The sequence below is a fragment of the Triticum aestivum genome, chromosome 5B (assembly GCF_018294505.1).
Source record: "Triticum aestivum cultivar Chinese Spring chromosome 5B, IWGSC CS RefSeq v2.1, whole genome shotgun sequence".
Taxonomy (NCBI): Eukaryota; Viridiplantae; Streptophyta; class Magnoliopsida; order Poales; family Poaceae; genus Triticum; species Triticum aestivum.
This window is the reverse complement of record NC_057807.1, coordinates 569,914,752-569,939,924: the sequence shown is the minus strand read 5'-3', so window position 1 is coordinate 569,939,924 and position 25,173 is coordinate 569,914,752. Positions and strand designations below refer to the sequence as shown.

The 25,173-nt window shown below is 44.6% G+C and overlaps 1 protein-coding gene across 1 annotated transcript; it reads left to right on the top strand.

The window, feature by feature from the left end:
- The first annotated feature begins 22,434 nt into the window (after positions 1 to 22,434).
- LOC123113281 (stem-specific protein TSJT1) lies at positions 22,435 to 25,068 on the top strand. Its single transcript, XM_044534481.1, has 4 exons — positions 22,435 to 22,775; positions 24,057 to 24,297; positions 24,387 to 24,507; positions 24,621 to 25,068. Exons 1-4 carry the CDS (start codon positions 22,558 to 22,560, stop codon positions 24,806 to 24,808), a joined length of 768 nt encoding a protein of 255 aa, XP_044390416.1. The 5' UTR covers positions 22,435 to 22,557; the 3' UTR covers positions 24,809 to 25,068.
- The last annotated feature ends 105 nt before the right edge of the window (positions 25,069 to 25,173 follow it).

Genomic DNA, 25,173 nt, shown 5'->3' with positions numbered 1-25,173 from the left:
CCCACGAAGGGTCCACGAAGAAGCAACCTTGTCTATCCCACCATGGTCATCGCCCATGAAGGACTTGCCTCACTCGGGTAGATCTTCATGAAGTAGGCGATCTCCTTGCCCTTACAAACTCCTTGGTTCAACTCCACAATCTTGACGGGGGCTCCCGAGTGACACCTAGCCAATCTAGGAGACACCACTCTCCAAGAAGTAACAAATGATGTGTTGATGATGAACTCCTTGCTCTTGTGCTTCAAATGATAGTCTCCCTAATACTCAACTCTCTCTCACAGGATTTGGATTTGGTGGAAAGAAGATTTGAGTGGAAAGCAACTTCGGGAAGGCTAGAGATCAAGATTTATGTGGTTGGAATGGAATATCTTGACCTCAACACAAGTGTAGGTGGTTCTCTCTCAGAAAATGTATGTTGGAAGTGTAGGCATGTTCTGATGGCTCTCTCCATGAAAGAAGAGTGGGTGGAGGGGTATATATAGCCTCCACACAAAATCTAACCGTTACACACAATTTACAAACTCGGTGGGACCGATCATGAAACTCGATTAGACCGATTTAGTTCATAATGTGATCGTTAGGCATTTCGGTGGGACCGACATGTTAACTCGATGGGATTGATATCGTTAGGGTTAGGGCATAATGTAATCTCGGTGAGACCAATTACACAAACTTGGTGAGACTGATTTTGGTAATAGACAAACAGAGAGTTGGTCAGGCAAACTCGGTGGGACCGATTCGCTCATCTCGGTTGGACTGAAACATTACGAAAGGGAAACAGAGAGTTTGCATTGCAATCTTGGTGGGACCGATTGCTCATCTCGGTTTGACCGAAACATTACGAAGGGAAATAGAGAGATTACAATCCCATCTCGTTGAGACCGAGATCCCTATCGATGAGACCGAAAAGTCTAGGGTTTCTGGCAGTGGCTATGTCAACTGAACTCGATGGCGCCGGATAGAAAGTTTCGGTGGGGCCGAGTTTGACTTTTGGTTTGGTACATATGTGGATGTGATAAAGTAGTTGATGGTTTTTGGAGCATATCACTAAGCACTTTGAGCAAGAAACTCATTAAGCAACACCTCACCCCCTCTTAATAGTATTGGCTTTTCCCATGGACTCAATGTGATCTTGGATCACTAAAATGAAAAAATGTAGAGTCTTGTGCTTTGAGCTTGAGCCAATCCTTTTGTCCTTAGCATTTTGAGGGGTCCATGTTTCTCATCCATGCCATGCCAAACATTGAGCTTTCCTGAAATATTTATCTTGAAATAGCATTAGCTCAATGAGCTATATGTTGTTAGGAATTACCAAAACCACCCAAGGATAGTTGCACTTTCACCTACTGATAATAAGCAGATTCCAATGGCCAAAGAACTAGTCCGCTCTAGTCCAGCAAAAATATGTCAATTCCATTCTAAGAAGTGTGTGCGTATCCTCGCATCATGAAATTTTATAGCATTCTGATCATATTTTCTACATGTTTCTTACCCATCTCTGTTTTACAAAATAAGCTTAACGGATAGAAGACTTTTTGCACTGGTATATTCGAGGAAAGTATCTTGCGGGAATTCTTTGTGCTCCAATGCTGATGTAAGTACCTGTTGTATATCACTATATTTTTACATCAACGTGTATTTTGTTAATCGGCGTGAATCCAACCTTTATCTGATTTAAATTTAGTTGTAGCAAAATGTATAATTAAAGGCGACAATGTTGATTTTTGTAAGGAAAACTGCCTGGTAGTTTGCATACTAAGCTGCATTAGTGTACTATCTCATATCATGCACATTACTTAATTGGAGTGTTGCTCTGGTTGCCCATTCATTCATTGTGTCAATGTTGCTTTCGTATTACCTTACCTGGCTGATGATAGTTGTGCCATATTGTGTTAATTTTGTGTAGGCTGGTGTGGTCTGGTCGCCAAAACGTTCGTTGTGTCAATGTTGCTTTCCTATTACCTAACCTGGCCAATGATAACAATGCTAGTGTGTTAATTTGGTGCAGGTTGCTGAAGATAAGAATACAAACTCTGAAAACAGCAAGGCAACCCCATTGTTTCTTTCCAACAAATTTAGGCCAGGTAATATGGCAATAACTCTTGATTATCTGTTTGGTTCCCCTCCTAATTCATTTTATGATGTAGTGGTCGAGATACTCTCCACTATCAATAATACAAGCCTGCAAAAAATGCCATCTGGATCTGTTCAGTTTCCTCTGTCTCGAATGCAATGGAAAAAATGTATGTTTGTGAACCAATTAATGGCTGAAGTAATGATGGAAATCATGGAGGAATCAGAGGTGCACATTCTTGCGCAACAACAACTGATCAATGTTTTCACAGACAATGTAGCAAAGAAGGAAGAACTTGCTCGCATGCTTATGGACGTCATCCGTGCTGAGGTTGCAGATTGTGATGTTGTAGATTGTTAGGTTCTGTTCATTTATTTGCACTGGCATCAATCTTTGATTGCCCAGTGGATGTAATTTCTTGTAATATATGCTGGATGTGCAACGTTTTTCCTTGTATGCCATACCTTTTCTTAGTGCACCTCGTATTCCAGCTAACTGGTTGCTAGGAAGCTAAAAAAGCAGTGAAATTATTAGTTAGGACGAACAGTCATGGGCCCTATATGAAGGAAGCAGCCCACTCCCCTTAATGGGCTTCCCTAATGGGCTTGCAGGGGCAAAAATTCTCATAGGCCTTTGATTGATCGGTTTTGGTCCTGTGCATAATTGCTCATTGTAATGGGCTCAAATTATCTAATTGGGCCTATAGACATGTTCGAACTTTAGTGGGACCATTAAGTTAATGGGCAATAACCAGGCCGAAAGCTCTATTGGGTCGCTATAATTGAAACAGGGCGACAGTTAATGCTCGGCCATGTTACCTCCCGGGTCATTAACAGGCCAACATCGAAGCGGGCAACAGGTGAGCCCTTTTGATTTCACGGGCCGTTAATAGGCCGATACTAAGGTCGGCCTGCATATGGCCCAACTATACCATGGGCCTTTAGTAGGCCGAAAGAGAAAGCGGGCTCGTACTGGACCATGAAGAGCATGGGCCACTAAGAGCACGAAAGTCAGGTCGTACTGTATATGGCCTAGTTGTGTTGTGGGCCTTTAGCAGGCTGAAAGAGAAACCGGGCTGGTATTGGACCATGAAGAGCATGGGCCGTTAAAAGGCCAAAACTCAGGTCCGACTACAAGTGGCCTGGCTCATTTATGGGCCGTTAACAGGCTGAAAGACACACCGGGCCGGAAATTAGCCCAACACTTAAATGGGTCGCTAAAAGGCCAAAAGATGTACATCCTGAAAATTGGTACATCACTTGAATGGGCCGTTAACAGGCCGAAACCACATCGGACCGATATTGAGCCCAAATATATAGTGGGCTCTTAACGGGCTCGAACTGACGATGTGCTGCAATGGTGTCAAATCACTAAAGGGTCGTTAATGGGCCGAATTGGCACATCTCGTATTGGTCGTGGGCTTAAATGGACCCGACACAAGTAGGCCTTATATGGGCCGACCTGCTAATTTTTTCCGGGCCGGCCTCTTTCATCGAAATGGGCCACTGTTGGGCCTTGCCACGTGCCGACGTATCATAGGTGCCTCCCGTACTATAAGTGGATGACATCTGTCCCAACGCAGAGTCGACACGTGGATCCTCCGGCGAATGATAATTTTACACGTGGAAAATCCCCATTAGTCAGGGTTGTTAATGGGTTATCAGATCCAAACCGGAACCCGATAGCTTAATGACGACCTGTTACGGTGGATGCGACGTGCCGGTTACCCTTGAGGAAAGCACTTCTATGACGCGCCATTTATCGTCATGGAAGTGGACACTTCCGTGAGGATAATTTTGGTATTGTCATGGAACACTTCTACGACAACACAGGTATGCCTATCTTGATTCTGTCATAAAATCGTCATGGATGTGCATGCATGACAAAAAACGTGACCTGCTGTGACAAACACGTATCATCACGGAAGTGTATTTTTTGTAATGCATAGACATGGGTTGTCATTTGATAACGGGATCACATCATTAGGGAATGATGTGATGGACAAGACCAAACAGCAAGCTTAGCATTTGATTGTATCACTTAAGTTTATTGCTATAGCTTTCTTCATGTCAAGTATCAACTCATTAGACCATGAGATCATGTCACTCCTGGATACCGGAGAAATACTTTGTGTGCTATCAAACGTCACTTTGTAATTGGGTGATCATAAAGGTGCTCTATAGGTATCTCCAAAGGTGTCTGTTGAGTTTCATGGACCAAGACTGGGATTTTTCACTCCGTATGACAGAGAGATATCTCTAGGTCCTCAATACAACATCGTAAACATCTTGCAAGAAATGTGGCTAATGAGTTAGTCATGCGGTCTTGTATTACGGAACAAGTAAAGAGACTTGCTGCTAATGAGATTGAACTAGGTATGGAGATACGGATGATCGAATCTAGGGCAAGAAATGTATCGCTGGACAAAGAAAATTACATACGGGATTAACCGAATCCTCGACATCGTGGTTCCACTAATAAAAGATCTTCATGGAATATGTAGGAACCAATATGGGCATCCAGGTTCCGCTATTGGTTATTGACCGGAGAGGTGTCTCGGTCATGTCTACATGATTCTCAAACCCATAGGGTCCGCACACTTAACGTTTGGTGACGCTAGAGTAGAATTGGGATATGTGCATTTGTAACCGAATGTTGTACTATTCCGGAGGTAAAGACTTATATATGGGAAGTCTCGTTTTGGTTGCTGGAAAAGTTTTGGGCATTACCGGTAGTGTACCGGGAGTGCCGAAAGGGGTCCGAGGGTCCGGGGGGTCCACCTTGTTGGGAAACGTAGCATGCAATTTCAAAAATTTCCTATGCTCATGCAAGATCTATCTAGGTGATGCATCGCAATGAGAGGGGCAGAGTGTGTCCACGTATCCTTGTAGACCAAAAGCGGAAGCATCTACTTAACACGGTTGATGTAGTCGAACGTCTTCACGTTCCGACCGATCGAGTACCGAACGTACGGCACCTCTGAGTTTTACACATGTTCAGTCCGATGACGTCCCTCGAGCTCTTGATCCAGCAGAGGGTCGAAGGAGTAGATGAGTTCCATCAGCACGACGGTGTGGTGACATTGATGGTGATGTGACCCGCATAGGGCTTCACCTAAGCATCGCGAGAATATGACCGGAGGCATAAACTGTGGAGGGGGCGCTGCACACGGCTTGGAGCAATTGGTGTGTCTTCTAGGGTAACCCCCTTTTATAAAGGAGGGCGGGAGAGGAGGACGGACCTAGCCGCGCCCCAAGCGGGAGGAGTCCCACTTGGGCTCCTAGTAGTATTCGCCCCCCCCTTCCTTTTACCGGAGGGGGAAAGAGGGGAGGAGAGGGAGTAGGAGAAGGAAAGGGAGGTGCCGCCCCCTTCCCTAGTCCAATTCGGCCTCCTCCCTTGTGGGGGGTGCGCCGGCCCCTTGTGGGCTAGGTAGCCTCCCTCCTATGGCCCATATGGCCCATATCTTTCCCCGGGGGGTTCCGATAACCCCTCCGGTACTATTGTACGTACCCGATACATTCCGGAACCCTTTCGTTGTCTGAATACTACCTTACAATATATCAATCTTTACCTCTCGACCATTTCGAGACTCCTCGTCATGTTTGTGATCTAATCCGGGGACTCCGAACAACCTTCGGTCACCAACACACATAACTCATATAATACATATCGTCATCGAAGGTTAAGCGTGCGGACCCTACGGGTTCGAGAACTATGTAGAAATGACTGAAATACCTCTCCGATCAAATAACCAATAGTAGAACCTGGATGCTCATATTGGTTCCCACATATTCTACGAAGATCTTTATCGGTCGAACCGCAATGTCAACATACGTTATTCCCTTTGTCATCGGTATGTTACTTGCCCGAGATTCGATCGTCGGTATCTTCATACCTAGTTCAATCTCATTACTGGCAAGTCTCTTTACTCATTCCATAATGCTTTATCCCGTAACTAACTCATTATTCATATGCTTGCAAGGCTTGATGTGCATTACCGAGAGGGCCCGGAGATACCTCTCCTATACTCAGAGTGAGAAATCCTAATCTCGATCTATGCCAACCCAACAAACACCTTTGGAGATACATGTAGAGCATATTTATAATCACCCAGTTACATTGTGATGTTTGATAGCACATAAGGCATTTCTCCGGTGTCTACGAGTTGCATAATCTCATAGTAGAAGGAATATGTATTTGACATGAAGAAAGCAGTAGCAATAAAACTGAATGATCATTATGCTAAGCTAATGGATGGGTCTTATTCATCACATCATTCTCCTAATGATGTGATCCCGTTCATCAAATGACAACAGATGTCCATGGCTAAGAAACTTAACCATATTTGATCAACGAGCTAGTCAAGTAGAGGCATACTAGGGATGCGGTGTTTTGTCTATATATTCACACATGTATCAAGTTTCCGGTTAATACAATTCCAGCATGAATAATAAACATTTATCATGAATAAGGAAATATAAAATAACAACTTTATTATTGCCTCTAGGGCATATTTCCTTCAGTCTCCCACTTGCACTAGAGTCGATAATCTAGATTATATTGTAATGAATCTAACACCCATGGAGTCTTGGTGTTGATCATGTTTTGCTCGTGGAAGAGGCTTAGTCAACGGGTCTACCACATTCAGATCTATATGTATTTTGCAAATCTCTATGTCTCCCTCTTTAACCAAATCTCGGATGGAGTTGAAGCGTCTCTTGATGTGTTTGGTCTTTTTGTGAAATCTGGATTCATTCACCAAGGCAATTGCTCCAGTATTGTCACAAAAGATTTTCATTGGACCCGATGCACTAGGTATTACACCTAGATCGGATATGAACTCCTTCATCTAGACTCCTTCATTTGTTGCTTCCGAAGCAGCTATGTACTCCGCTTCACACGTAGATCCCGCCACGGCGCTCTCGTTGGAACTGCACCAACTGACAACTCCACCATTCAATAAAAATACATATCTGGTTTGTGACTTAGAGTCATCCGGATCAGTGTCAAGCTAGCGTCGATGTAACCACTTACGATAAACTCATTGTCACCTTCATAAATGAGAAACATATCCCTAGTCCTTTTCAGGTACTTCAAGATGTTCTTGACCGCTGTCCAGTGATCCACTCCTGGATTACTTTGGTACCTCCCTGCTAAACTTATAGCAACACACACATCAGGTCTGGTACATAGCATAGCATACATGATAGAACCTATGGCTGAGGCATAGGTAATGACTTTCATTTTCTCTCTATCTTCTGCAGTGGTCGGGCATTGAGTCTGAGTCAACTTCACACCTTGTAACACAGGAAAGAACCCTTTCTTTGACTAATCCATTTTGAACTTCTTCAAAACTTTACCAAGGTATGTGCTTTGTGAAAGTCCTATCAAGTGTCTTGATCTATCTATATAGATCTTGATGCACAATATATAAGCAGCTCCACCGAGGTCTTTCATTGGAATTTTTTTTATTCAAGTATCCTTTTATGCTATCCAGAAATTCTACATCATTTCCAGTCAACAATATGTCATCCACATATAATATTAGAAATGCTATAGAGCTCCCACTCACTTTCTTTTAAATACAGGCTTCTCCAAAAGTCTGCATAAAACCATATGCTTTGATCACCTCATCAAGGCGTATATTCCAACTCCGAGATGCTTGCACCAGTCCATAAATGGATCGCTGGAACTTGCACAATTTGTTAGCACCTTTAGGTCGACAAAACCTTCTGGTTGCATCATATACAACTCTTCTTTAAGAAGTCCATTAAGGAATATAGTTTTGACATCCATTTGCTAGATTTCATAATCATAAAATGTAGCAATTGCTAACATGATCCGGATAGACTTAAGCATCACTACGGGTGAGAAAGTCTCATCGTAGTCAACTCCTTGAACTTGTTAAAAAACTTTTGCAACAAGTTGAGCTTTATTGACAATAACATTACCATCAGCGTCAGTCTTCTTCTTGAAGATCCATTTATTCTCTATAGGTCGCCGATCATCAGGCAAATCCACCAAAGTCCATGCTTTGTTCTCATACATGGATCCTATCTCGAATTTCATGGCCTCAAGCCATTTATCGGAATTTGGGCTCATCTTAGCTTCTTCATAGTTCGTAGGTTCGTCATGGTCAAGTAACATGACTTACAGAATAGGATTTCTATACCACTCTGGTGTGGATCATGCTCTGGTTGACCTATGAGGTTCTATAGCAACTTGATCTGAAGTTTCATGATCATTATCATTAGCTTGCTCTCCAGTTGGTGTAGGCATCACGGGAACGGATTTCTCAGATGATCTACTTTCCAAATTGAGAGAAGGTACAATTACCTCATCAAGTTCTACTTTCCTCCCACTCACTTCTTTCGAGAGAAATTCCTTCTCTAGAAAGGTGTTGTTCTTAGCAACAAAAATCTTGCCTTCAGATCTGTGGTAGAAGGTGTACCCAATTGTTTCTTTAGGGTATCCTATGAAGACGCACTTCTCCGATTTGGGTTCGAGCTTATCAGGCTAAAGCCTTTTGACATAAGCATCGCATCCCCAAACTTTAAGAAACGACAGCTTAAGTTTATTGCTACACCACAGTTCGTACGGTGTCGTCTCAACGGATTTTGACGGTGCCCTGTTTAACGTGAATGCAGTTGTCTCTAATGCATAACCCCAAAATGATAGTGGTAAATCGGTAAGAGACATCATAGATCACACCATATCTAATAAAGTGTGGTTACGATGTTCGGACACACCATTACGTTGTGGTGTTCCGGGTGGCGTGAGTTGTGAAACTATTCCACATTGTTTTAAATGAAGGCCAAACTCATAACTCAAATATTCACCTCCATGGTCAGATCGTAGAAACTTTATTTTCTTGTTACGATGATTCTCCACTTCACTCTGAAATTCTTTGAACTTTTCAAATGTTTTAGGCTTGTGTTTCATTAAGTAGATATACCCATATCTGCTCAAATCATCTATGAAGGTCAGAAAATAACGATACCCGCCACGAGCTTCAACACTTATCAGACCACATACATCGGTATGTATTATTTCCAATAAGTCATTAGCTCATTCCATTGTTCTGGAGAACAGAGTTTTAGTCATCTTGCCCATAAGGCACGGTTCGCAAGTATCAAATGGTTCAAAATCAAAGTGATTCCAAAAGTCCATCTTTATGGAATTTCTTCATGCGCTTCACACCGATATGACCCAAACGGCGGTGCCACAAATAAGTTGCACTATCATTATCAACTTTGCATCTTTTGGCATCAATATTATGAATATGTGTATCACCAGGATCAAGATTCAACAGAAATAGACCACTCTTCAAGGGTGCATGACCATAAAGATACTACTCATATAAATAGAACAACCATTATTCTTTGATTTAAATGAATAACTTTCTCGCACTAAACAAGATCCAGATATGATGTTCATGCTCAATGCTGGCACCAAATAACAATTATTCAGGTCTAAAACTAATCCCGAAGCTAGATGTAGAGGTAGCGTGCCGACGGTGATCACATCGACCTTGGAACATTCCCGACGCGCATCATCACCTCATACTTAGCCAATCTTCGTTTAATCCGTAGTCCCTGTTTTGAGTTACAAATATGAGCAACCGAACCGGTATCAAATGCCCATGCACTACTACGAGAATTAGCAAGGTACACATCAATAACATCTATATCAAATATACATTTGTTCACTTTGTCATCCTTCTTATCCGCCAAATACTTGGGGCAGTTCCGCTTCCAGTGACCGGTCCCTTTGTAGTAGAAGCACTCAGTTTCAAGATTGGGTCCAGCTTTGAGTTTCTTCCCGGGAGTGACAACTTGCTTGCCCTTCTTCTTGAAGTTCCCCTTCTTTCCCTTTCCCATCTTCTTGAAACTAGTGGTCTTGTTAACCATCAACACTTGATGCTCCTTCTTGATTTCTACCTCCGCAACCTTTAGCATTGCGAAGAGCTTGGGAATAGTCTTTTCCATCCCTTGCATATTGTAGTTCATCATGAACCCTTTGTAGCTTGGTGGCAGTGATTGAAGAACTCTGTCAATGACACAATCATATGGAAGATTAACTCCCAGCTGAGTCAAGTGATTATGGTACCCAGACATTATGAGTATGTGCTCACTAACAGAACTGTTCTCCTCCATCTTGCAGCTATAGAACTTGTTGGAGACTTCATATCTCTCAACTCGGGCATTTTCTTGAAATATTAACTTCAACTCCTAGAACATCTCATATGGTCCATGATGTTCAAAACATCTTTGAAGTCCCGATTCTAAGCTGTAAAGCATGGCACACTGAACTATCGAGTAGTCATCAGATCGAGCTTGCCAGACGTTCATAACTTCTGCTTCTGCTCCTGCAGCAGGCCTTTCACCAAGCGGTGCATCAAGGACATAATTCTTCTATGTAGCAATGAGGATAATCCTCAAGTTACAGACCTAGTCCGTGTAGTTGCTACCATCATCTTTCAACTTAGCTTTCTCTAGGAACGCATTAAAATTCAAGGGAATGGTAGCAAGGGCCATTGATCTACAACATAGATATGAAAAAACTATCAGGACTAAGTTCATGATAAATTAAGTTCAATTAATCAAATTACTTAAGAACTCCCACTTAGAATGACATCCCTCAAGTCATCTAAATGATACATGATCAAATCAACTAAACCATGTCCGATCATCACGTGAGTTGGAGTAGTCATCAATAGTGAACATCTCTATGTTGATCATATCCCCTATATGATTCACGTTCGACCTTTCGATCTCCAATGTTCCGAGGCCATGTCTGTACATGCCAGGCTCGTCAAGTTTAACCCGAGCATTCCGCATGTGCAAAACTGGCTTGCACCCGTTGTATTTGAACGTAGAGCCTATCACACCCAATCATCACGTGGTGTCTCAGCACAATGAACTTTTGCAACGGTGCATACTCGGAGAGAACACTTATACCTTGAAATTTAGTTAAGGGATCATCTTATAATGCTACCACCATACTAAGCAAAATAAGATGCATAAAAGATAAACATCACATGCAATCAAAATATGTGACATGATATGGCCATCATCATCTTGTGCTTTTGATCTCCATCACCAAAGCAACATCATGATCTCCATCGTCACCGGCTTGACACCTTGATCTCCATTGTAGCGTCGTGCTCGTCTCACCAACTATTGCTTCTACGACTATCGCTACCTCTTAGTGATGAAGTAAAGCAATTACATGGCATTTGTATTTCATACAATAAATCCACAACCATAAGGCTCCTGCCAGTTGCCGGTAACTTTTACAAAACATGATCATCTCATACAACAACGTGTATCACATCATGTCTTGACCATATCACATCACAACATGCCCTGCAAAAAAGGGTTAGACGTCCTCTACTTTGTTGTTGCAAGTTTTACGTGGCTGCTACGGGCTTCTAGCAAGAACCATTCTTACCTATGGCACAAAACCACAATGGTGATTTATCAAGTTTGTTGTTTTAAGCTTCGCAAGGACCGGCCGCAGTCAAATTCGATTCAACTAAATTTGGAGAAACAAACACCCGCCAGACACCTTTATGCAAAACTAGTTGCATGTCTATCGGTGAACCGGACTCATGAACGTGGTCATGTAAGGTTGGTCCAGGCCGCTTCATCCAACAATACTACCGAGTCAAAATAAGACATTGGTGGTAAGCAGTATGACGATCACCGCCCATAACTCTTTGTGTTCTACTCGTGCATATCATCTACGCATAGACCTGGATCGGATGCCACTGTTGGGAAACGTAGCATGCAATTTCAAAAAATGTCCTACGCTCACGCAAGATCTATCTAGGTGATGCATAGCGACGAGAGGGGGAGAGTGTGTCCACGTACCCTCATAGACCGAAAGCGGAAGCGTTTACTTAACGCGGTTGATGTAGTCGAACGTCTTCTTGTTCCAATTGATCGAGTACCAAACATAAGGCACCTCCGAGTTCTGCACACATTTAGCGCGATGACGTCCCTCGAGCTCTTGATCTAGCAGAGGGTCGAAGGAGCAGATGAGTCCCGTCAGCACGACGACGTGGTGACAGTGATGGTGATGTGATCTGCGCAGGGCTTCGCCTAAGCACCGAGAGAATATGACAGGAGGCGTAAACTGTGGAGGGGGGCGCCGCACACGGCTTGGAGCAATTGGTGTGTCTTCTAGGGGTGCCCCCCATATATAAAGAAGGGAGGGAGAGGAGGCCGGCCCTAGGCGCGCCCCAAGTGGGAGGAGTCTCACTTGGGCTCCTAGTAGGATTCACCCTCCTTCATTTTATCGAAGGGGGAAAGGGGGAAGGAGAGGGAGTAGGAGAAGGAAAGGGGGGCGCCGCCCCCTTCCCTAGTCCAATTTGGCCTCCTCCCTTGTGGGGGGCACGCCAGCCCCTTGTGGGCTGGTTAGCCTCCCTCCTATGGCCCATATGGCTCATATCTTTCCCCTAGGGGGTTCCGGTAACCCCTTCGATACTCTGGCATGTACCTGGTACATTCCGGAACCCTTCCGGTGTCTAAATACTACCTTCCAATATATCAATCTTTACATCTAGATCATTTCGAGACTCCTCGTCATGTCCATGATCTCATCCGGGACTACGAACAACCTTCGGTCACCAAAACACATAACTCATATAATACATATCGTCATCGAACGTTAAGCGTGCGGACCCTACGGGTTTGAGAACTATGTAGACATGACCGAGACACCTCTCCGGTCAATAACCAATAGCAGAACCTGGATGCTCATATTGGTTCCCACATATTCTATGAAGATTTTTATCGGTCGAACCGCAATGTCAACATACGTTATTCCCTTTGTCATCGGTATGTTACTTGCCCGAGATTCGATTGTCGGTATCTTCATACCTAGTTTAATCTCGTTACCGGCAAGTCTCTTTACTCGTTCCGTAATGCATTATCCCGTAACTAACTCATTAGTCACATTCCTTGCAAGGCTTGATGTGCATTACCGAGAGGGCCCGAGATACCTCTCTGATACTCAGAGTGACAAATCCTAATCTCGATCTATGCCAACCCAACAAACACCTTCAGAGATACCTGTAGAGCATCTTTATAATCACCGAGTTACGTTGTGACGTTTGATAGAACACAAGGCATTCCTCCGATGTCTGGGAGTTGCATAATCTCATAGTCGGAGGATTATGTATTTGACATGAAGAAAGCAGTAGCAACAAAACTGAACAATCATTATGCTAAGCTAATGGATGGGTCTTGTCTATCACATCATTCTCCTAATGATGTGATCCCGTTCATGAAATGACAACACATGTCCATGGCTAGGAAACTTAACCATCCTTGATCAGCGAGCTAGTCAAGTAGAGGCATACTAGGGACACAGTGTTTTCTCTATATATTCACACATGTATCAAGTTTCTGGTTAATACAATTCTTGCATGAAAAATAAACATTTATCATGAATAAGAAAATATAAAATAACAACTTTATTATTGCCTCTAGGGCATATTTCCTTCACACATGCCTCAGGGGCCCACATGGGTGTAGGGGGTGCGCCTTGGCCTATATGGGCCAGGGCACCAGCCCCAAGAGGCCCATGCGCCAAGAGGGCAGGAGGAGAAAGAGTCCTAAGGGGGAGTCACCCCCTAGCTAGGTGCCTTGGGGAGGGAGGAAACCTTCCTAGGCCGGCACCCCTCCTTGGAGGAGGGCCTGGGCTGCGCCCCAGCCCTCCCCCTTGCCTCCTATATATAGTGGGGGAGAGGGAAGGACTGAACACACCAATTTCCATGCCTCGGCAGCAGCCCTACCTATCCCATAACCCCGTTTTCTCCTCTGATTGGTTCCGACAGTGTTTGGCGAAGCCCTGCCGGCACTGCACCACCACCATCTCCACCACGTCGTCGTGCTTGTTGAGATCCCATCTACTTCTCCTCTCTTGCTTGCTGGATCAAGAAGGAGGAGACGTCACCGAGCCACACGTGTGTTGTACGCGGAGGTGCCGTTCGTTCGGCGCTAGATCCGATTGGATCGCAATTTGATCATGAAGAGTATGACTACATCGACCGCGTTATACACGCTTCCACTTTTGGTCTACAAGGGTATGTAGACACTCTCTCCTCTCGTTGCTAGGCATCTCCTTAGATCTTGGGTGATTTATAGGAATTTTTATGATTTTCATGCAACGTTCCCCATCAATGCCCGTCCGTATGATCAATGATCTGGTTGATGCGTGGCAAAGGAAACATGTCCTTTAGTTACACCTTGTTGATGTCCTTGAAGTCGATTCAAATACGCCATGTTGTGTTCTTCTTTGGCACCATGACCACGTTTGACAACTAATCAGGGTGCTTGACTTCACAAATGAAGTCGTCTTCTATAGGTTTGGCCAGACCCTCGCCCATAGCCTTACGCTTATGCTCTGAAAAACTGCACAATGCATGTTTAACATATTTGACGCCACGTATTATATTCAGGTTGTGCTCTGCAGTCTCCATTGGGATGTTTGACATATCGGAAGGATGTTAGGCAACTATATCCCAATTCCCATGGAGGAAGTCATGAAGCATACTTTCCTATTTGGGGTCTGACCGGTTCCCATCAAGGCCTTCTTGGTCGGATCCTCATGGTGACCTGGAACTTGACGATGTCATGGCCGGGCTGGAATAATGTCAACATCATGCGCTTGGTGAGGATGAGGTCGTCCTTTGTCGACCTCGGTGCTCATGCCGGTGAGTTCCTCATCTGCCAAAGTCTTAGTTTCGGCCTCGACCACAAGGGCCAAAATTTGATCCTCAATCTTAAGAGACTGCTGAACATTCCCGCATATGGTAATGACGCCTTTCAGGACTAACATCTTGAGCTTCATATATGCCTAGTGAGGCACTGTGCCGAAGCATGTGAACGTGGTCCAACCTAAGAGGGCGTGATAGCCACTCCGGAAAGGAACTATGTCAAAGTTTAAAGGCTCCAAACAAGAGTTATCCGGGGTACTGAACACCATGTCAAGCGTGACCCTTCAAGTGCATCGAGCCTCCATCCCAAGGATAATTCCCTGGAACTTGGTATTAGTTGGCTCAGTGCATGATGAGTCGAACTACATCTTTTTTCAGCGTCTCAACGTAGATTAAGTTCAAACTATTGCCATCGTCCATCAAGACCCTAGTGAGATGGAAACCAACAACTATCGGATACAGGACGGGCACAGTTGTTCTTCCATGGCAGATGCTGGTCGGTTGGTCACGACAAGCAAAGGTGATTAAGATTTCAGGCCAGGGGATGTACTTCGGTTCCACCGGCTCCACAACATACTTCGTGGAGGGCGTGCTTCCGACCCTTCTTGCAAATATGAGATGCGTATATCATATTCACACCCTTTATCCACAACAGGTACAAATTTTGCTCTAAGGTCCCTTTACTGGCATGCGGCTCATCCTCATCATTGTTATTGCGAGGGTTCGGCTTGTCTGCATTATTGCCGCTTCCTATCTACAAGACATTATTATGAACCAATAACTTCAGTTGGTGTAGGTGGCGGGTCGGTCTCCATTCCGAGGGTGGATGTCGCAAAGGACGGTCCTGGATCTTGTCCGATGTTGAGGTGTCACCTTTGCCCTTCTTGCCTTGGAAATGCTTCTTCTTTCTAGTACCACCTAACCGGCCGCCGACAACACACCAAAGTGGCTGGAACCGGGAACTGAGAAGCAACGACCCCCCCACTCGACGACAGAGCATCGGGGTCGGGCACGACCGACTCTGGCTCCCGGGTGTCCGTTGACGTCCCTTGGTCCGGCCGCCTCCATTGCGGATCATGTTCATCATCATCTCGTCATTGTCCGCCATCAGCCTTGGAGTCTGCCGAACAGTGACCAGGCCGGAGGCGGAGGTGAAGGAGATGGCAGAGTGCTACGTCAGTTGCTATGTGTTGGGCTAACCATTTAGATGATCGGCGTAGCAATACAATGACTTGTACTGGGCGGGCCAGGGCTATGATTGGCTGGGTGGCACTGGTACCGAGATCCAGTGTGGAGGAGGAGCTCGGCGGCCCTCTCACTCAAGCTTCACGCTTGCCATAACGCGTCTGGTGGGACGACAAACATCGTGAATGTAGAAGTGCATGCTCTAGCCAATGCAACCAAAAGACCGGTCTGATGGAAGAGACTAGTCAGCACATTATACGTCAACACTCTCCCTCACGTGTGGCTCCCTCATGCCTAAACATGGACCGAAAGTGGGCCGCGATTTAATTGCGCCAGCCGGGTCTTGAACTTAAAACCTCTTGGCTCCGATATCATGTAGAAGTGCATGCTCTAGCCAATGCAACCAAAAGACCGACCTGATGGAAGAGACTAGTCAGCATATTATACGTCAACAGTGAAGGGCACTGGCGGATCCATCGTGGCAGTGGTGGACAACGGAACAGACGAGGGTAGAGGCGATCGGGGCATAGCGAACATGTTTTGGCGTGGAAAGAATGCTAGGATTGTGAAAATTCATGTGCTCCAGCCTCCGAGTCGAGTTTTGAGTGGGTTGGCGGAGGCCCAAACTTCCACAGAGCCCCTCCTCCGATTTGAGACCAGTCTTGGGATTTCAAACGCCCGGACTAGTTCCGCCCAATTTAATGATTGAAATTGTCTGGACTGTTTGATCCATATATTCATGGACATTTTGATGATCTCCAGAGGTAAAAAGGAAAAAAAACTGGGTCTTGCGCCAAGCTCGACGTGTGAAACCGAAGAACGAAGATCCGGTGGATGAAGCACTATCGGAGATGATGTTTTCCACGACGACGCATCTGGAAACGTGAACGCTTTGAAAACAATGGCTCTCCTCCCTCTACTCATGGCACCAGAGATAGATTAGTAGCTGGACGCGCTTAATCTAATCCGATCCGCGGGATACCCGGAAGACCCTCCAGGCTTTCCACGTCGATAATGAGTGCAAAACCGGATAAGGTTTCAATCAATCAACCAGAGAGACTTCCAAGCCGGCGTGACGAGAAAGTGCAGTGCGCACTGAGTTAACGCGGGATCAAAAGGCGTTCTCAAGATCAAATCACATAGAGGAATACGGATGTAGCTAGCTAGTCAGATTTGGGTACGCACGGAGACTGCCGCGATGACGACTTCCGGCGATTGCCGGCGACTGGCGTGATGCCGCCCCCTTCTTCTTTTCCTTTTCTCTTCTTCCCCCCTGTCGATCTCCCTGTCGATCTCTTCTCGCAGCTCGAATTCGTCCCGTGTACCCTTGTTCCTCTGTTCTTGCCACCCCTCATTCAGCTTCTCTCACCGGTGGCCCCTGTGCTTCCCAGCTCAGATCCGCCGCCTCCGTTCCTTCCCCCTCTTCTTGCTCCCGACGCTGCAATCCCTTCCCCATCCCCTCAACTCGATCTAGCCCTTCCCTCTGGTCTCTTGCCCGACTGGATCCAGAGCCGTTTTGGCCCTCTTCACCTCCTTCTTGTCTACTCTGATCAGATCTGAGGCCTTTGGATTCTCTGTTTTGGTGCTCTGTTCTCTGCTCTTTTCTCAGGCTTTGGTTCCTTTATCTTATCCTGCAGCGAGCCATCATCCAATTAGTTTTTTTCCTTCTTCTTTCCTTGTAGATTCCCTCTTTGGAGATAGAGGAATTCGGGATTTGCTGTTGCTGGTTCCTATTTCTGTGTCTCTTGCTGCTCAATCTTAGCTGCCTTGCTCCATCTTCTCTCTGTCACTTGGTTTTCATAGTTATTAGTTTGGATCTGGTCTGGGCAGTTAAGCCAAGCTTTTATGCCATGAAAGCTATTGCTTGGAATTGCCGAGGCATGGGCCGGGGCCTCGGCAATGATCGTATGTTGTTCTTGGCAAATCTTATCCACTCCACAAAAGCTCAGATAGTTTTCATTTCAGAAATTAAATCCTCCAAGGTTACTTCCCGTGATCTTTTGAATCGTTTTGACATCTTTGATAGTATTGTTGTTCCTTCAAGAGGATCGTCGGGAGGCTTATGGCTGATGTGGAACGATGAGCTGCAGGTTTCTATATATAGTGCTTCCTTTCATGCTATTTTAGCTAATGTTATTCATAGGGCCTCGGGTATTGAGTTTGGTTTAGTTTGCATCTATGGTGATCCATACCACCGTCAAACTAAGGCTATTTGGGACCAGGTTGCTAATTTTGTGTATGATAACTTAGGCAAGCCTATGTTATGTATGGGTGACTTGAATGATATCCTGTATGATATTGATAAGTGCAATGCTAATGTTAATTTTTGTCGTATGTCTGCTTTTCGTGCTTTGATAAAAAATTGTGGGTTCTTTGACATTGGTTATAGTGGGCCGGCTTACACTTGGCGCAATAAGCAGCACACGGTTAATCCTATCTATCAACGTTTGGATCGTTGTTTAGTCAATCCGATTGGTGTACTATTTACCCTAATACGAAAGTGCTAAATTTACCTATCATTTTAAGCGATCATGCGCCTATTCTGATTTCCACAGAGGGTCAGTTTTGTAAACCTAAGCAATCTTTCAAATTTGAAAATTGGTGGTTGCTAGAAAAAGATTTCCATGATCATGCTAAGGCAGCCTGGAATAGTACCAGGTCAGCCTCTTTTTCTGCCAGGACCTCTTCTCTTGCAGGTTCATTAAAGAGATGGTGCAGGAAGAAAAAACCTATCCAGCAGGAGTTAAAAGACATTGAGGGACAAATCAATCAGATTCAACTAAAGCCTCTATACCAACAAGACCATGCACTAGAGAACGAGCTTACACTCAGGTATGAGCAGAATCTCTTCAAATTAAATCAATTTTACAAACAAAGGGCAAAGAAGCCTTGGGCTAAGGATGGAGACAGAAATACTAGATTTTTCCATCAAGCTGTTTTAAAGAGAAGAAAGAGGAACACTATTGTTTCCATTAAGGATGAAAATGATGTTATCCATTTTAAGCCAACTCAAGTTGCTAACACTTTTGTGAATTATTTCAGATACATCTTTTCTTCCCCTAACATCAATTTGGGCAGGCCTTTTCTTCCAACTCAGCCTCTGATACAATCAGATGATTTCACCTACTCCATTCCAGATAAACAGGAAATCTTGCAGATTCTGAAGGATATGAAGCTAAATGCATCGCCGGGCCCAGATGGCTTCAATGTGGAGTTTTACCTTGCTTCTTGGGACTGGATTGGCGATGAAGTCATTGATTTGGTAATCAGCTTCTACAAATCAGGTATATTACCTCCTCATATTAGTGATACTAATATTGCTCTCATTCCTAAGAAGCTAGCTCCTCAAGTTCCCATGGATTTTAGACCTATTAGTCTTTGCAACGTTGTTTATAAGATCATTGCTAAATCCTTAGCTAATAGGCTAAAACCTCATTTGCCTGATTATATCGACCCTGCTCAGCAAGCTTTTATTGAAGGTCGTAGAATTAGTGACAACATTATTATTGCCCAAGAGATCACCCATTCTTTTGCTCTCAAATCTTGGGAACATCATGCTTTCATGCTTAAAATTGACTTGGCTAAAGCTTTTGATCGCCTTGAATGGAACTTCATTGTCTCTGCTCTGGCTCGTAAAGGGCTACATGATCATTTTATAAACTTGATCTACGCCTGCATTTCCACACCTACTTTCTCTGTCATCATTAATGGCCAGCCTTCTCATAAATTTAAAAGTCATAGAGGGATTCGTCAGGGTTGCCCTCTGTCTCCTTATCTCTTTGTTCTAGCTATAAATGAATTGTCTCTTGCACTGAATGATGCCATGGCTGCTAACCATCTTCAGGGTATTTCTCTTGGACCAAATTGCCCTCCTGTTCACTCTCTTCTTTTTGCAGATGATCTTCTGGTTTGTGGACAAGCTAATACATCTGAAGTTAACACTATGGCTCAAATTATTCATCATTTTTGTGTTATTTCAGGTCAAACTCCTAACTGGTCAAAATCCGCTATTCTTTTCAGTGCCCATGTTAGTCAAACTGTCATTGCTGATATTAAAAACATTTTTCCTGTTCCTTCCATGGATAACAACTTTACTCATTTGGGGCACCCTCTCATTCTTCCTGCTAAAAATAGAGTTGTTGCTTATAACTTTGTTCTTGACAAATTTATGGCCAAGCTTCCTGCTTATAAGGCTAACATGCTCTCTCATGCAGCTAGACTGGAACTCATTAGATCTGTCTTTTCAGCCATTCCTGTTTACTACATGTCAAACATTTTGTTCACAAAAAAGTTTATTGCTAAACTCACCGCTATTATTAGAAACTTTTGGTGGACAGGAATCAGGGATAATAATTCAAACAGAAGTCTTTGTCTCAGAGCTTGGAAGGACATTTGTACAGCTAAGAATGAAGGAGGGCTAGGTATTAGAAACCTCCAAGCCATTAATGAAGGCCTTATTCTTGCTTCAGCTTGGAGACTTGCAGATGCTCCTAACTCTTATTTGTACCTTGTGCTCAAATCCAAATACTTTCCGAACTCTTCCATTTGGACTGCTACTTCCACTGTTCCAAAATCTGCTTATTGGTCTTCCATTCTCAAAATGCTTCCCAAGTTAAAAGCCCACTCTTTCTACCAAATTACTCAGGGGAATATTGCCCTCTGGAGTTCCCCATGGTGTTCTTCCTGGTCCACTATTCATAATCATCTCATCATTCAGCCACCTGGCTTTATTTATCCTGCTCAGGTTAAGGATCTATGGATTCCTGGGCAAAAAACTTGGAACAACAATCTTATTCATTCTCTTTTCCAAGAGCCTATGGCTACTTCTATTACTCAAACCTCCATCATTCAGGATGACTGCCCAGATATTCTCTGTTGGGACCTCGCTCTGAGTGGCAAATGCACTTCTAAATCCACTTATAAATTGTGCTTGCAGGATATTCAAAGCATTCCCAGGAATACTCCCTCTCAACTATCTTTGCAGGTTAAAAATCTTCTCACTCAGGTTTGGAAGCAAAAGTTGATTGCACCCCGTGTCCAAACTTTCGCATGGAGACTTCTTCGAAAAGCTCTTCCTACAGGTTTGCGAGCGGGCCGCTTTTCAATTCACATTTCTAAATCATGTTGCAGGTGTGGTGAGGATGAAAATGAAATGCATCTCTTTTTTCTTTGCGATTTTGCTAGAGCAGCCTGGTTTGGCCACCCTTGGTATATTAGATCTGATGGCTTGGTTCAAAATCATTTCTCTATGCACAGTATTATTCTCAGTTTACTAAATATGAATCATCCTCATGCATCTATATCTAACATACTAAATTTTATGTGGTGCATATGGAAAGCCAGAAATGATAAGCTTTTTGACAGACGCAATTCTCAACCTCATCATGTTCACACTGCTGCAAAAGCTTTGTCTGACCAATATATGACTGTGTCAATTTCTTCTAATCAGGGACAAGCTATTGATCAAGTTCATCAGCAAGGAAATAGTTGTGTTATTCCTGCTCAAGGGCACACTCTCAAATCTGATCTTCTTATATCTGGAGCAAAAATTTATTCTGATGCTGCTTTTAAATGTGCAAAGGTTCCAGGATTACCACATGGCACAACAGCTACAGGAGTAGGAGTGTTTCTCAGTTTTTCTCAGGACCAAGCGGAAGTGAATGTGCAAATTCAAGCTTCTACCCAGAACACCAGCTCGCCACTTCAAGCAGAAGCTCTTGCTTTGCTTTTTGCAGCTCAAGTCGCCCGTAGACTTCAGATCTCTAGGCCTACTTTTCTTACTGATTGCCTCTCTTTGGCAAAAGCAGCGGCGGCAAGAAGTGTATTGGCAGATTCCACCCCTTGGACCATCAGAACTTCTCTAGCTGAATTTTTCTCCTTTACAAATGATCTCCAAGCACAGGTGTATCACATATCAAGAGAGATCAATGGTATTTCTCATAATGTGGCTCATCAGGTTCTTAGAAGTTTACCAGAACCTGACACTAGTTGTTTTGCTTCAGCTCATACAAACATGATATGCCCTGTTGTTTCTCTCCTGTCTAATTTCAATTTCCAGGGCTATGTAATTCACGCTGTAAGATGTTACTGAGCTGAATGTATTGGTTGGCGCTTTGTGCGCCTTTCTATGTTAAAAAAAAAATCAATCAACCAGAAAAAAAACGGATAAGACCTCTGGGACTAGGACCGGTTATTATTTACCCAAGTTACCAAACTACCCTCGGATACAACCAGATAATCTACAGATAATAAACGGCCCACATTTTTGCATTCTCTGCGATTTTTCCTGGATTTTCTACGGTTTATTTACGATCCACGTAGTAGAGACCAACAGCAGGATACAGAAAACCATTGGCGGCCACAAGAAAAGCCCTGGGAATCTCCCACCAACCGACCGACCAAGGGGCAAAACGGGAAACCGAGCCCCCTATATCTGTTGACTTGCGGTGGCCATTCAGCGTCGCCGAGAGATCACACCGCAGCACGCAGACAAAGCAGACGGGGACAGCACACGGAAAGAGAGGAGAGAGGGGAGAGAGATCGGAGAGGTGACCACCACCGCCGCGCCGAGATGCTGGCCGTGTTCGACCAGACGGTGGCCAAGTGCCCGGAGGGCCTCCGCAGCCCGCCGGCGGCCGGGGGAGGGGGTACGGCGGCAGGAGGGGGCGGAGGCGCGGCCGCGCTCATGAAGGGCTTCGCCGACGCCAACGACGCCGCGGTCACCGTCAGCCTCGGCGCCGCCGGCGCCCTCGCCTACTCCTCGGCCAACAAGAACCCCCTCGTCCCCAGGTACGGCTCCGTTATCCGCCAGCCTTGCTCAATAATACTGTACAATACTACGAGTAAGCCGGCGCTTGCAGTGCTGTCGGGTGACGCGAAAGCTGCGCCGTGTTCACGCCTTCACGGCGCTTGATCCGGCGACGCGATCGCTTCGCCGGGACTTTGTTGGAGGTTCCCGTTTGGAGCCTGCGGAGATCTCCCTTTCTCGTCTGGTTTCTCCGGGCCAGCCCAGCTAGAGACGTAGCTTTCAGTGCCGTGCTGGTTTGGGTGGAGCTTTCCGGCGATTTCTGGTCTATAGTTGGGGGGCTCCGCAGCGTGAATTCTAGGCCAGACTCTCCATCAGATCTGCAACATAAGTTATGTGACATCACCATTATGACGAGTATGTTCAGATCCTGTCCATATTACCATTACCATTAGCGTTTAAACAGTCAAGATCCAGCTTACCATTTGAGCTGTTGAGACTGATTTTCTTGTCTTGATTCCTGCTGTTCAAAGTTGAAACTTCACACTGGTATCCTGGGTCCAATCATGTTATCCAACACCGATGATTTTGATCCAGCGTGAAGAGATTCAAACAAATCTCGTGATGTGAGGAGCTGGAGTCTTGCCTGAACCCTTTATGTATAGATATATAATATGCCATATTTTTTCCCTACACTATGTTTTGCGTCCGTGTCCAAAGATTCGTCATGAAGAAGGGAAGTAACATTGAAGTTTCTGATACAATGCACATGTCCATCTTACCTTGATACTCGTTAATTAATCAATTGTTCCTTGTCAGCCAGCCCACCGGTGATGGTGGTGACTATTGCTCTTTTTTATTCGATAGCAACATGTCATGTGCAACGAACGCGCATACCACTCGGGAGCTGCCCCCCATTATAAACTAACTCATAAGTGAAGATGATAGCAAAAAAAAAAGTCACAAGTGAAGATCAATTTTTCTTTCGATAGGAAGCAACTTTTACTTATTCTTTTTTGCGATAAATTTTTACTTAAAGATCATGTTTGCTGACAACATACTTGTCAAACCTATTAGGAGTATTGGGCTGCCAACTTGAATAGCATAATGAACATTGATGTGACTCAAGTAACATCGTTTTGTTGCTTTTGAAGAAAATGTTTCACATGATAGTGTGTCTATTTAGGCATGTGGTAATTCCAACAAATAGCAGTAACGTGGATTTTTTTTTTCTAACCGACTAGTGCTCCTGAGAATTATTTTCCTATCTGATTCTTGAAATATGTTAACCTGACTCCGGTTTTTGTCTTTGCGCTCGTATCCAGGATGTTTGGTTCTGTGAACGACATATTTTGCCTGTTCCAAGGGCATGTTGAGAACATTGGCAACCTGAAGCAACACTATGGTCTGAGCAAGACAGCAAATGAGGTTACCATCCTGATTGAGGCCTACAGAACCCTCCGGGACAGGGGCCCGCTCCCAGCCAGCCAGGTCGTGAGAGATCTCAGTGGAAGGTTCGCTTTTATCCTGTACGACACCGTGTCGAAATCCACCTTCGTCGCTGCTGTGAGTAGATCATCTCTCTTCTGAAAGGATGTAAATTCTTAACCTGTAGTTGAATATGGTTTTGAGTTGCAACCGCTTTTCTTGAACAGGATGCTGATGGCAGTATCCCCTTCTTCTGGGGCGTCGACTCTGAAGACCACCTTGTGTTCTCTGACGACAATGAGCTTCTCAAGGCAGGCTGTGGAAACTCATTTGCGCCATTCCCCAAAGGTACACCACAAAGAGCAGCGTTGCCACGGTTCACCCATGTCATCTTTGTTTGTATCCCTATAATTCGGGTGAGGTACTCATCATCTTGACACTACATTTTCGTTGTTCATCAGGCTGCTTCTACACCACATCTGGAGGGCTGCAGAGCTTCGAGCACCCGCTGAACGAGCTGAAGGCCGTGCCACGTGTGGACAGCCAGGGCCAGATGTGCGGCTCCACCTTCAAGGTCGACAGCGAGGCCAAGAAGGACTCGGGGATCCCTCGCGTCGGTAGTGCTGCTGATTGGTCTAACCACTACTAGCTTGATGACCCTTGTTGTAAACTGCCAATCTTGACACTGAATCGCTGAGACACCGCACTGCATCTGCATTTTATTTTTGAGCAGTTTACGACGCTCTAGACAATGCTGTTTCAATAAATGTACTGTCTGATGGGTAATGATACTGCTGTAAGTTTACCGATACTCGAACAAACTCTGATGCCACCACCTGGTGGTAGAGGTTTATCAGCCACCCTATATATGTCTCGATAAATAAAGTTCAGTGAAGGCTTAGTTTGTTTTGTCTTTTGTATCATGTTACTAGCTTGCAGCTAGTGTTTTTGTTTTAGGCAGTTCTTTTCATGTACTTTATGTTGTACAGTAAATGATTTGCATCCATTTTGTTT

Bases quoted from the DNA above. Each gene is read 5' to 3' on its own strand.
- LOC123113281 (XM_044534481.1), top strand. From the start codon at position 22,558: ATGCTGGCCGTGTTCGACCAGACGGTGGCCAAGTGCCCGGAGGGCCTC. The intron at 22,776-24,056 runs GTACGGCTCCGT...GCTCGTATCCAG, and splicing joins AAGAACCCCCTCGTCCCCAG to GATGTTTGGTTCTGTGAACG. The intron at 24,298-24,386 runs GTGAGTAGATCA...TTTCTTGAACAG, and splicing joins AATCCACCTTCGTCGCTGCT to GATGCTGATGGCAGTATCCC.